The 14108-nt window shown below is 54.8% G+C and overlaps 1 protein-coding gene across 1 annotated transcript; it reads left to right on the plus strand.

Moving 5' to 3' along the window:
• The first annotated feature begins 146 nt into the window (after positions 1–146).
• Positions 147–12855, plus strand: SCX (scleraxis bHLH transcription factor). The gene is made up of 2 exons (XM_050984862.1): positions 147–668; positions 12814–12855. Exons 1-2 carry the CDS (start codon positions 147–149, stop codon positions 12853–12855), a joined length of 564 nt encoding a protein of 187 aa, XP_050840819.1.
• Positions 12856–14108: the final 1253 nt, after the last annotated feature.

Consider the following 14108-nt stretch of genomic DNA (forward strand, 5'->3'; position numbering starts at 1 on the left):
CGACAGGAGCGGCATAAAAGCCCCCAAAACCCGGGAGAGAAGCGGGATAAAAACCTCCAGAGCGGATCGGCGAGAGCCATGAGCGGCCGGAGCTGAGCCTTCCCGCGGCATTCCCGCTTTGCCAGCGGCATTCCCGCTTTTCCAGCATGTCCTTCGCCATGCTGCGCTCGGCCCCGGGGCGCTTCCTGTACCCCGACATCAGCGCGCTGTCCGAGGACGAGGAGAACAGCGAGAGCTCGGGCTCGGAGGAGAAGCCCTTCCACATGGAGGCCGACGCGTTCGGCATCAAGAGCGGCAAGCGGCGCAGCGGCAAGAGCCGCGGGCGGCTCTCCCGGGAGCCGCGGCAGCGGCACACGGCCAACGCCCGCGAGCGCGACCGCACCAACTCGGTGAACACGGCGTTCACGGCGCTGCGCACGCTGATCCCCACCGAGCCGGCCGACAGGAAACTCTCCAAGATCGAGACGCTGCGCCTCGCCTCCAGCTACATCTCGCACCTGGGCAACGTGCTGCTGCTCGGCGACTCCGGCGGCGGAGGGCAGCCGTGCCACGGGGCAGCGCCCGCCGCCTTCTGCCCCGCCGGGGCCGCCTCCCCGCCCGGCCGCGAGGCCGAGAGCGCGCAGCCCCGGCAGATCTGCACCTTCTGCCTCAGCAACCAGAGGAAAATGGTGAGTGGGATACCGGGAATAACGGGAATTGCGGGAATAGCGGGAGCCGGGATAGCGGGAATGGGGTCCGGATGCCGGGAAATGCTGGAGAGCAGGATACCGGGATTGGGAATGGGGGCTCCCGGAATGCCCAGCCCCGGCGAGATCTGCACCTTTCTGCCTCAGCAACCAGAGGAAAATGGTGAGTGGGATACCGGGAATAACGGGAATTGCGGGAATAGCGGGAGCCGGGATAGCGGGAATGGGGTCCGGGATGCCGGGAATGCTGGAGAGCAGGATACCGGGATTTGGGAACGGGGGCTCCCGGAATGCCCAGCCCCGGCAGATCTGCACCTTCTGCCTCAGCAACCAGAGGAAAATGGTGAGTGGGATACCGGGAATAACGGGAATTGCGGGAATAGCGGGAGCCGGGATAGCGGGAATGGGGTCCGGGATGCCGGGAATGCTGGAGAGCAGGATACCGGGATTTGGGAATGGGGGCTCCCGGAATGCCCAGCCCCGGCAGATCTGCACCTTCTGCCTCAGCAACCAGAGGAAAATGGTGAGTGGGATACCGGGAATACCGAGGTCCGGGATAGCGGGAATGCTAGGGAGAGTGGGATACCGGGAATGGGGAGCAGGATTTGGGAATCGCGGGATGCCCAGCCCCGGCAGATCTGCACTTCTGCTTCAGCAACCAGAGGAAAATGGTGAGTGGGATACCGGGAATACCGGGAATTGCGGGGAATAGCGGGGTCCGGGATAGCGGGAATGGGGTCCGGGATGCCGGGAATGCTGGAGAGCAGGATACCGGGATTTGGGAACGGGGGCTCCCGGAATGCCCAGCCCCGGCAGATCTGCACCTTCTGCCTCAGCAACCAGAGGAAAATGGTGAGTGGGATACCGGGAATTGCGGGAATAACGGGGTCCGGGAATGCCGCGGGGATAGAGGGAATAGAGAGCCTGATGCCGGGATTTGGGAATGGGGGCTCCCGGGATGCCCAGCCCCGGCACCTTCTGCCTCAGCAACCAGAGGAAAATGGTGATTGGGATACCGGGAATACCGGGAATTGCGGGAATAGCGGGGTCCGGGATAGCGGGAATGCTGGGGAGCAGGATACTGGGAATGGGGAGTAGGATTTGGGAATCGCGGGATGCCCAGCCCCGGCAGATCTGCACCTTCTGCCTCAGCAACCAGAGGAAAATGGTGAGTGGGATACCGGGAATAACGGGAATTGCGGGAATAGCGGGAGCCGGGATAGCGGGAATGGGGTCCGGGATGCCGGGAATGCTGGAGAGCAGGATACCGGGATTTGGGAACGGGGGCTCCCGGAATGCCCAGCCCCGGCAGATCTGCACCTTCTGCCTCAGCAACCAGAGGAAAATGGTGAGTGGGATACCGGGAATTGCGGGAATAACGGGGTCCGGGAATGCCGCGGGGATAGAGGGAATAGAGAGCCTGATGCCGGGATTTGGGAATGGGGGCTCCCGGGATGCCCAGCCCCGGCACCTTCTGCCTCAGCAACCAGAGGAAAATGGTGATTGGGATACCGGGAATACCGAGGTCCGGGATAGCGGGAATGCTAGGGAGAGTGGGGATACCGGGAATGGGGAGCAGGATTTGGGAATCGCGGGATGCCCAGCCCGGAGATCTGCACTTTCTGCCTCAGCAACCAGAGGAAATGGTGAGCGGGGATAGGAATACCGGAATTGCGGGAGATAGCGGGGGTCCGGGATAGCGGGAATGCTGGGGAGCAGGATACTGGGAATGGGGAGTAGGATTTGGGAATCGCGGGATGCCCAGCCCCGGCAGATCTGCACCTTCTGCCTCAGCAACCAGAGGAAAATGGTGAGTGGGATACCGGGAATAACGGGAATTGCGGGAATAACGGGGTCCGGAATGCCGCGGGGGATAGAGGGAATAGAGAGCCCTGATGCCGGGATTTGGGAATGGGGGCTCCCGGGATGCCCAGCCCCGGCACCTTCTGCCTCAGCAACCAGAGGAAAATGGTGATTGGGATACCGGGAATACCGGGAATTGCGGGAATAGCGGGGTCCGGGATAGCGGGAATGCTGGGGAGCAGGATACTGGGAATGGGGAGTAGGATTTGGGAATCGCGGGATGCCCAGCCCCGGCAGATCTGCACCTTCTGCCTCAGCAACCAGAGGAAAATGGTGAGTGGGATACCGGGAATAACGGGAATAGCGGGGTCCGGGATAGCGGGAATACTGGGGAGAGTGGGATACCGGGAATAACGGGGAGCCAGATACCGGGATTTGGGAAGGGCGGGATGCCCAGCCCCGGGAGATCTGCCCCTTCTGCCTCAGCAAGCAGAGGAAGATCGTGAGTCCGGGAGGGTTTGGGATGCAGGGAATGCGGATCGGGATCCCGGGAATGGCATAGGGAATGAGGACTGGGAGTCGGGAATGTCATGGGGATGAAGGGAATGAATCCCGCAGGGAATGATGGCCCGAGATTCAGGCTGGGATGGAGGGAATGGCGTCACCGGGATTTGGGATTTGGGTTGGGAATGACGAGACCCCGCTCGGGGATTCCCAAAAAAACCCGGCGAGCTGGTTTATCCCAGAGTTTGCCCACTCTGGGATGCGGGGAATGGGAGCTCCCGGGATTTGGGATTCGGGCTGGAAAGGACGAGCCCCCGTGTGGGGCTTCCCAGAAAAGCGGCGATTCCCGGGATTATCCCAGGGTTTGCTCACTCCGAGGGGCAGCGGGAGGCAGGGAATTGTGTCCCGGGAATTCGGGAATGAATCCCGCGGGGAATTGCGTCCCGGGATTCGGGAATGCCGTGGGGATAAAGGGGATTGGGATTCAGGAATGAGGAGCTCCCGGCTTCCCAAAAAAACCCAGCAATTCCCGACCACGGAAGGTCCCAACTTCCCAAAAACCAGGCGATTCCAGGGTTTTTCCTGGCGATTCCCGGGTTTATCCTGGCAATTCCTGGGCTAATTCCAGCAATTCCTGGTTTATCCTGGTGATTCCCGGGTTTATCCCAGTGATTCCCAGATTTATCCTGGGTTTATTCCCAGGTTTATCCCTGTGATTCCCGGGTTCATCCCGGTATTATCCTGGGATGAGCGGGAATGCCGAGGAGCTCCCGCCTGGAGCTGCAGGGATGGCAGAGCCTGACGGAGGCAGCTCCAAAATCCATGGAAAATCCATGGAAAATGCAGGGGAAATCCATGGAAAATCTTCGGAAAATCCATGGAAAATGCAGGGGAAATCCATGGAAAATGCAGGGGAAATCCAGGGAAAATCCATGGAAAATCCATGGAAAATACAGGGAAAATCCATGGAAAATCCATGGAAAATCCATGGAAAATCCATGGAAAATCCTCTCTGGAGCCATGGGAAAAGGGACAGGAGAGGAGCCGGGAATGGGCACCGGCTCCCAGAATTCCCAGTAACTCCATAACGGGGTTCCCAGTGCTCCCAGTAACTCCATAAGGGGGTTCCCAGAATTCCCAGTAACTCCATAACGGGGTTCCCGGAATTCCCAGTAACTCCATAAGGGGGTTCCCAGAATTCCCAGTAACTCCATAAGGGGGTTCCCAGTATTCCCAGTAACTCCGTAAGGGGGTTCCCAGTATTCCCAGTAACTCCATAAGGGGGTTCCCAGAATTCCCAGTAACTCCATAAGGGGGTTCCCGGTATTCCCAGTAACTCCATAAGGGGTTCCCAGTCCCTGAGTGCCGGCACTCCCAGTTCCCAATCCCAGTGCTCCCAGTTCCCCTGGATTTTGGGATTCCCTCTCCTCTCCCAATTCCCTGGATTTTGGGATTCCCTCACTCTCCCGATTCCCTGGAGTTTGGGATTTCCCAAAATCCAGGGAATTTTCCAGGAAAATCCCCCTGGATTTTTCTGCCGCATCCCAAATCCCCAATTGCCGGAATCCCCACTCCAAGGGCAGAGGGGCAGGGTCGGGATCCAGGCTGATCCCGGAGAACCCGGAGAGGATGGAAAAATCCTCGGGAAGGATTTGGGAATCACCAAACTCCCAAGTTTTCCACCCAAACCATTCCCAAAGCCCTACAGCTCCGGGGTTTGGGAAAAGGGATTCTGGGAAAAGGGGAATTTGGGAAAAGGGATGTGGGGAAAAGGGGAATTTGGGAAAAGAGAATTTGGGAAAAGGGGAATTTGGGAAAAAGGAAATTTGGGAGAAAGGGGATTTGGGAAAAAGAGAATTTGGGAAAAGGGGGATTTGGGAAAAGGGGATCTGGGGAAAAGGGAATTTGGGAAAAAGGGGAATTTGGGAAAAGGGGATTTGGAAAAAGCCCAGATCCTGGGAATGGCCCTGCCCAGGCTGCTGGGAAAATCCGGGAATGGGATCCCAGCTGATCCCAGCTCATTCTGGGCCCTTCCCAAGGCTCAGGAATCTGGGAACGCTCCGGCCAGGAAGGGACCCTAAACCTGATCCCATTCCAGCATTCCCAGGGATTTTTCCAGGCCTGGAGCATTCCATGGGCAGGGACACCTTCCCCTGTCCCGGGATGCTCCCAGGACATTCCCAGGAATCAATTCCTACAAATCCCCACCTTTAATTTTCCATCCATCCCAAAAATTCCCATCCCGAGTTCTGGATCAATTCCTATAAATCCCCATCCTCAATTTTCCACCAATCCAAATAATTCCCATCACCAATTTTCCACCAATCCAAATAATTCCCATCACCAATTTTCCACCAATCCCAATAATTCCCATCCTCAATTTTCCATCAATCCCAATAATTCCGTCAATAATTTTGGATCAATCCCAACAAATCCCCATCCTTAATTTAAAAATTCCCATAAATTCCCAGCGTCAATTTGCCCCCCAATCCCAAGAATTCCCATCCCTGGTTTTCCATCAGTTCCTATAAAATCTCATAGCACCTGGAGCTGGGGCTGGAATTGGAAATGGAATTGGAAATGGGATTAGAACTGGAATCGGGGCTGGAAATGGAACTGGAATTAGAGCTGGAACTGGGGCTGGAATTGGAACTGGAATTAGAACTGGAATCGGGATTGGTTTGGGGGTTGGAATTGGGGCTGGAGTTAGAACTGGAATTAGAACTGGAATTGGGGCTGGAATTGTGGTTGGAATTAGAACTGGGATTGGGGCTGGAATTAGAGCTGGAATTGGAACTGGAATTTGGGCTGGAATTAGAGCTGGGATCAGGGCTGGGATTGGGATTGGATTTGGGGTTGGAATTGGACCTGGAATTGGAATCAGAGCTGGAATTAGAACTGGAATTAGGGCTGGAATCTGGATTGGATTTGGGGCTGGAATTAGAACTGGAATTTGGGGCTGGAATTAGAACTGGGATTCGGGGCTGGAATTAGAGCTGGAATTAGAACTGGAATTAGAACTGGAATCAAACTGGAATTGGGGCTGGAATTAGAACTGGGATTCAGGGCTGGAATTAGAACTGGGATTGGAACTGGAATTAGAGCTGGAACCAGGGCTGGAATTAGAACTGGAACTGGGGCTGGAACTGGGGCTGGAATTAGAGCTGGAATTAGAGCTGGAATTGGAACTGGAATTAAAACAGAGATCAGGGCCTGAATCGGGATTGGATTTGGGGCTGGAATCAGAACTGGGATTAGAACTGGGATCAGGGCTGGAATTTGAGGTGGAATTAGAGCTGGGATCAGGGCTGGAATAGGGATTGGATTTGGGGCTGGAATTAGAACTGGAATTGGAACTGGAATTGGGGTTGGAATTAGAACTGGAATCGGAACTGGAATTAGAGCTGGAATTAGGGTTGGAATCAGGATTGGATTTGGGCTGGAAGTAGAATTGGGATCACAGCTGGAATTAGAGCTGGAATCAGAACTGGAATTGGGGCTGGAATTAGAACTGGGATCAGGGCTGGAATTGGGATTGGATTCGAGGCTGGAATTGGGGCTGGAATTAGAACTGGGATCGGGGCTGGAATTAGAACTGGGATTAGGGCTGGGATCAGAACTGGAATTGGAGCTGGAATTGGAACTGGAATTTGGGCTGGAATTAGAGCTGGGATCAGGGCTGGGATTGGGATTGGATTTGGGGTTGGAATTGGACCTGGAATTGGAATCAGAGCTGGAATTAGAACTGGAATTAGGGCTGGAATTAGGGCTGGAATCTGGATTGTATTTAGGGCTGGAATTAGAACTGGAATTGCGGCTGGAATTAGGGCTGGGATCGGGATTGGATTTGGGCTGGAATTGGGGCTGGAATTAGGGCTGGGATAGGGATTGGATTTGGGCTGGAATTAGAATTGGGATCAGGGCTGGAATTAGAGCTGGAATTGGGGCTGGAATTAGACCCAGAGCCGCTGCTCCCGGTCCATACCGGATCCATGTCCCAAAAATCCCAAAAAATTCCCTCTGAAATCCTCCTGCCCAAAAATCCTCCTTCTGTCCCAAAGATTCCCAAAAATTCCCCCCCGAACTCCTCTTCCCATCCCAAAAATCCCAAACCCGCGGCTCCAAGGGGTCTGATCCCGGTGCCACCCCATTCCCAGGAAAAGGAGCAGGAAAATTGGGATGGCCTGGGATCCAGAGGGAATTTTGGGGGAATTTGGGATCTGGGAACATCCCAGGGATTTTGGGGCCGAGCCCAAATCCCGGGAAAACTCGGGAGAAGCTGATCCAGGTTGGTTTCCCAGGTAGAATCCGAGGGTTAAATGGGAAAATTTGGGAGAATTTGGGATAATCTGGGTGGAGATTGTGGCAGGAATTCCTTGGGATCCTGGGCCGGATCCCTGGGGAAGGAAGGGCTGAGCTATCCCGGGATTTTCCACCTTCAGGGGGGGCAGGATCTGCTCAGATCCCAAAAATTCCCCATCCAAGGCAGGAATTGTGGCTGGGGGAGTTCCAGGATTGGAAAATCGGGATTTGGGGAGAAAGATTCCAACAGTGCTGAGGGAATTCCGGGCTGGAATTCTGGGAGCCAGCGGAGAGCTGGGAGCCAGAGAGGTTTTCCCAGGAATGGGGAGAGACTGAGGTGGGAAAATGGGAAAGGTGGGAAGGATCCTCGGGATCTTTGGGATCCTCTGGATCCTTGGGATCTCGGCTCCTTCCATGGGGAAGGAGGGGATGGGAGAGGGGAGACGGGTCCAGAGGGGATTTGGGATCAAGGAATTCCCATCTGGAATCTCCTCAGAATCCAGGGGGGAATTGGGATCCAGGATATTGGGATCCAGAGGGGATTTGGGATCTAGGAAGGAATTGGGATCCAGAGGGAATTGGTATCCAAAAGGGATTTGGGATAAAGGAATTCCTGTCTGGAATCTCCTCAGGATCCAGAGGGAGTTGGGATCCAGGATATTGGGATCCAGAGGGGATTTGGGATCCAGAGGGAATTGGGATCCAGAGGGGATCTGGGATAAAGGAATTCCCATCTGGAATCTCCTCAGGATCCAGAGGGAGTTGGGATCCAGAGGATATTTGGGATCCAGGGGGGAATTGGGATAAAGGAATTGCCCTCTGGAATCTCAGGATCCAAGGGGGAATTGAGATCCAGGTTATTGGGATCCAGAGGGGATTTGGGATCCAGGGGGGAATCAGGGCCCGATCCCATTCCCAGCCCAGATCCGTCAGGAAGGGCCGATCCCGGTGCCATTCCCGGAGCATTCCAGACCCTCCCGGAACAGGGAAAGAACGGGAAATCCCGGGAAAGGGGCAATCCTGGGAAATGGGAAATCCCGGGAAAGGGGAAATCCTGGGAAATGGGAAATCCCGGGAAAGGGGAAATCCTGGGAATCCCAGGGAAAACCCCAGCACAGCTTCCCAAGGAAATCCACATACAGGGATTTGGGAGCAGGGATTTGGGATTTGGAATTTGGGAGCAGGGATTTGGGATTTGGGATTGGAGCAGGGATTTGGGATTTGGGAGCAGGGATTTGGGATGGGAGCAGGGATATTGGATTTGGGATTTGGGAGCAGGGATTTGGGATTTGGGATTGGAGCAGGGATTTGGGATTTGGGAGCAGGGATTTGGGATGGGAGCAGGGATATTGGATTTGGAATTTGGGAGCAGGGATTTGGGTCCCTCTGGAATTTCGGGACCAAAACCTCTCTGGAGCTCTGGGAAAACCCTCCCGGATCCAGAGGGGCCGGGGAGCTCCCCCAGATCCCAATCCCAGCAATCCCAGCCCTTGGAGCCGCAGATCCCAGTGCTCCCCACATCCCCACATCCAGGTTTTCCATGGGAAAATCCCAGATTTAGGTGCAGGGAGCAGGAATTCCATGAGATTCCCAAATCACCCCAGAGCCGGGAGCTTCCCCGAGCCGTTCCCGCTTTTCCCCAGGATGAGATCACTCAAATCCAGGTTTTCCATGGAAAAATCCCAGATTTAGACACAGGGAACAAGAATTCCAGGAGATTCCCAAACCACCCCGGAGCCAGGAGCTTCCCCGAGCCGTTCCCGCTCTCCCCCCTTCAGAGCTGCACCCACATCCAGGTTTTCCATGGAAAAATCCCGGATTTAGACAGGGGGCAGGAATTCCATGAGATTCCCAAATCACCCCGGAGCCTCCCTGAGCTATTCCTGCTTTTCCCCCAGGGTGGGGATCACCCCAATCCAGGTTTTCCATGGAAAAATCCCGGATTTAGACAGGGGGCAGGAATTCCATGAGATTCCCAAATCACCCCGGAGCCATTCCCGCTTTTCCCCCTTCAGAGCTGCATTCCAATCCAGGTTTTCCATGGAAAAATCCCGGATTTAGGCACAGGGAGCAGGAATTCCATGAGATTCCCGACCCCACCCGGGGGTTTCCCGGAGCCGTTCCCGCTTTTCCCCAGGATGAGATCACTCAAATCCAGGTTTTCCATGGAAAAATCCCGGATTTAGGCACAGGGAGCAGGAATTCCATGAGATTCCCGACCCCCCCCGGGGGTTTCCCGGAGCCGTTCCCGCTTTTCCCCCTTTCCCGAGCCCGGCCCGGGGCCGCGATCCCGAATTCCTGCCGGAGGGAGGGAGGGGCCGGCGGGATTTTCCCAATCCCCGTTTCCGCTCCAGACGGCCCCGAGCTCCCGGGGATTGAACATCTGGGAAATCGGAGCAGAATTCCCCCTTTTCCCTCCCCTTCCCACCCTCGGGAACAAAGGGAGAGCCGGGGCCGCACGTGCGGGGAGGGAGAACGGGGGAGGCCTGGGACGGGGATGGAAAACGGGAATTGCATCCCAGAAATCGGGGATGGAAAACGGGGATGGAAAACGGGGATGGAAAACGGGAATGGGACGGGGATGGGAAACGGGAATTGCATCCCAGAAAATGGGGATGGAAAACGGGAATGGGACGGGGATTGGAAATGGGAATTGCAATCCCAGAAAATGGGGATGGAAAAAGGGATGGGATGGGGATGGAAAATGGGAATTGCATCCCAGAAAACGGGGATGGAAAACGGGAATGGGACGGGGATGGGAAATGGGAATTGCATCCCAGAAAATGGGGATGGAAAAAGGGGATGGGATGGGGATGGGAAATGGGAATTGCATCCCAGAAATCGGGCATGGGAAACGGGAATTGCATCCCAGAAATTGGGGATGGAAAATGGGAACTGTATCCCAGAAATCAGGGATGGGAAATGGGGATGGGATGGGGATGGAAAATGGGAATTGCATCCCAGAAAATGGGGATGGAAAATGGGAATGGGACGGGGATGGAAAACGGGAATTGCATCCCAGAAAATGGGGATGGAAAATGGGAATTCCATCCCAGAAATCGGGGATGGAAAACGGGGATGGAAAACGGGAATTGCATCCCAGAAATCGGGGATGGAAAACGGGAATTGCATCCCAGAAAATGGGGATGGAAAATGGGAATTGGATCCCAGAAATCGGGGATGGAAAATGGGGATGGGACGGGGATGGGAAATGGGAATTGCATCCCAGAAAATGGGGATGGGAAATGGGAATTGCATCCCAGAAATCGGGGATGGAAAATGGGGATGGGACAAGGATGGGAAAAGGGAATTGCATCCCAGAAAATGGGGATGGAAAAAGGGGATGGGACGGGGATGGAAAACGGGAATTCCATCCCAGAAATCGGGGATGGAAAACGGGGATGGGACGGGGATGGGAAATGGGAATTGCATCCCAGAAATCGGGGATGGAAAACGGGAATTGGATCCCAGAAATCGGGGATGGAAAACGGGGATGGGACGGGGATGGGAAATGGGAATTGCATCCCAGAAAATGGGGATGGAAAAAGGGGATGGGATGGGGATGGAAAATGGGAATTGCATCCCAGAAAATGGGGATGGAAAATGGGAATTGCATCCCAGAAATCGGGGATGGAAAATGGGGATGGGACAAGGATGGGAAAAGGGAATTGCATCCCAGAAATCGGGGATGGAAAAAGGGGATGGGAAACGGGGAAAGATTTGGGATGGGGCAGGGATTGGGAATTGGATCCCAGAAAATGGGGAGGATGGGAAGGGGATGGAAAACGGGAATTGCATCCCAGAAATCGGGGATGGAGAACGGGGAGGATGGGATGGGGATGGAAAATGGGAATTGGATCCCAAAAAACTGGGACGGAAAATGGAGATGATGGGATGGGGCAGGGATTGGGAACTGGATCCCAAAAAACGGGGATGGGGAAAAGGGGAAAGGTTTGGGATGGGGATGGGAAATGGGAACTGGATCCCAGAAAACTGGGATGGAAAACAGGGAAAGATTTGGGATGGGGCAGGGATTGGGAATTGGATCCCAAAAAATGGGAATGGAAAATGGGAGAGGATGGGAAGGGGCAGGGAATGGGAATTGCATCCCAAAAAATGGGGATGGGGAAAAGGGGGAAAGGTTTGGGATGGAGAAGGGATTGGGAATCAGGAATAGGAGAATCCCGGAAAACAGAGGAGGGAAACAGGGGTGGGGATACTGGTTATACTGGGATGGGTGCTGGTTATACTGGGAGTGGTACTGGTTATACTGGGAGTGGTGCTGATTATACTGGGGTGGTACTGGGGTGGTACTGGTTATACTGGGGTGGTACTGGTTATACTGGGGTGGTACTGGGAGTGGTACTGGTTATACTGGGGTGGTACTGGTTATACTGGGAGTGGTACTGGGAGTGGTACTGGTTACACTGGGAGTGGTACTGGGAGTGGTACTGGTTATATTGGGAGTGGTACTGGGAGTGGTACTGGGAGTGGTACTGGTTACACTGGGATGGTACTGGGAGTGGTACTGGTTATACTGGGGTGGTACTGGTTATACTGGGAGTGGTACTGGTTATACTGGGAGTGGTGCTGGTTATACTGGGGTGGTACTGGTTATACTGGGAGTGGTACTGGGAGTGGTACTGGTTACACTGGGAGTGGTACTGGTTATACTGGGAGTGGTGCTGGTTATACTGGGAGTGGTACTGGTTATACTGGGATGGGTGCTGGTTATACTGGGAGTGGTACTGGTTATACTGGGGTGGTACTGGTTATACTGGGGTGGTACTGGTTATACTGGGGTGGTACTGGTTACACTGGGAGTGGTGCTGGGAGTGGTACTGGTTATACTGGGGTGGTACTGGTTATACTGGGGGTATACTGGTTATACTGGGAGTGGTGCTGGTTATACTGGGGTGGTACTAGGAGTGGTACTGGTTATACTGGGAGTGGTGCTGGGAGTGGTACTGGTTATACTGGGCTATACTGGTTCTACTGGTGTGGGTACTGGTTCTACTGGGCTATACTGGTTCTACTGGTGCTGTACTGGTTATACTGGGGTTATACTGGGGCTGTACTGGTTCTACTGGGATGGCTACTGGTTATACTGGAGTTATACTGGTTATACTGGGGGCTATACTGGGGCTATACTGGTTATACTGGGGGCTATACTGGGGGTGACTGGGGCACGGGAATCCCGGGATCGGGGCAGGGATCAGGAACAGCTCTGGGGGATCCCGGAGGATTCCCAGGAAGGGATCCCCGGAGAATTCCCAGGAACAGGATCCAGGAGAATTCCCTGGGAATGGGATCCCAGAGGATTCCCAGGAAGGGATCCCCGGAGAATTCCCAGGAACAGGATCCAGGAGCATTCCCTGGGAATGGGATCCTGGAAGAATTCCCAGGAAGGGATCTCAGAATTCCCAGGGAAGGGATCCCAAAGGAATGGGATCCAAGGGGATCCCAGCAGAATTCCCAGTTCCAGGTTTGATCCCATTCTCTCCTTTCCCTCCCGCAGAGCAAAGACCGGGACAGGAAGACGGGACAGCTCCGGAGCTAGGCCGGGAATTCCAGCCGGGAATCCCATCCCGGAATTCCAGCCGGGAATCCCAGCCGGAGCAGGGAAAGCCACACTGGCGGATTCCTGGATCCAGGGACGTTTTCCTGCCGGATCCTGCGGGAAGAGCGGCACCGAGATTCCAGCGGATCCCGCGGGACTCGGAGGATGTGCCGGAATTCCCGGATATCCAGGGACGGCGGAGCCGCTCCAGGAATCCTCGGGAATTCCTGCCTTGGGACTCCAGATCATGGAACTCTTGGATCTCTGGGATCCACTCTGGGAATTCTCGGGAATTCCTGCCCCAGGATGTCGGATCATGGAACTCTTGGATCTCTGGGATCCACTCCAGGAATCCTCAGAAATTCCTAGCCTGGGATTCTGGATCATGGAACACTTGGATCTCTGAGATCCACTCTGGGAATCCTTGGGAATTCCTGCCCCAAGATTCCAGATCATGGAACACTTGGATCTATTGGATCTGCTCCAAGAATCCTCGGGAATTCCTGCCCCGGGATTCTGGATCATGGAACGCTTGGATCTCTGGGATCCACTCTGGGAATTCTCAGGAATTCCTGCCCCAGGATTCCAGATCATGGAACACTTGGATCTCTGGGATCCACTCTGGGAATCCTGGGAATCCCTGGCCCAGGATTCTGGATCACAGAACAGTTGGATCCACTCCGGGAATCCTGGGAATTCCTGCTCCAGGATTCCAGATCACAGAACAGTTGGATCCACTCCGGGAATCCTGGGAATTCCTGCTCCAGGATTCCAGATCACAGAACAGTTGGATCTCTGGGATCTGCTCCGGAAATCCTCTGGAACTCCTGCCTCAGGTTTCCGGATCACAGAACACTTGGATCACTTAGATCCACTTGGGAATCCTTGGGAATTCCTGGGAATCCCTGCCTCAGGATCCCTGCCTCTGGAACACTTGGATCTCCCGTATCCGCTCCGGGAATCGCTGGGAATCCCTGCCCAGGGATTCCCGATCATGGAACACTTGGATCTCCCGGATCTGCTCTGGAAATCCCTGGGAATTGCTGGGAATCCCTGCCCTGGGATTCCTGCTTGTGGAACATTTGGATCTCCTGGAGCTGCCCAGGGATTCCAACTCATGGAACACTTGGATCTCCTGGATCCACTCCGGAATTCCTTGGGAATCCCTGCCCCAGGATTCCTGCTCACAGAACACTCGGATCCCCCGGATCTACTTGGGAATCCCTGGGAATCCCTGCCTTGGGATCCACGGA

This window comes from Serinus canaria, chromosome 25 (assembly GCF_022539315.1).
Source record: "Serinus canaria isolate serCan28SL12 chromosome 25, serCan2020, whole genome shotgun sequence".
Lineage (NCBI taxonomy): Eukaryota > Metazoa > Chordata > Aves > Passeriformes > Fringillidae > Serinus > Serinus canaria.

Bases quoted from the DNA above. Each gene is read 5' to 3' on its own strand.
- SCX (XM_050984862.1), top strand. From the start codon at position 147: ATGTCCTTCGCCATGCTGCGCTCGGCCCCGGGGCGCTTCCTGTACCCC. The intron at 669-12,813 runs GTGAGTGGGATA...TCCCTCCCGCAG, and splicing joins TCAGCAACCAGAGGAAAATG to AGCAAAGACCGGGACAGGAA.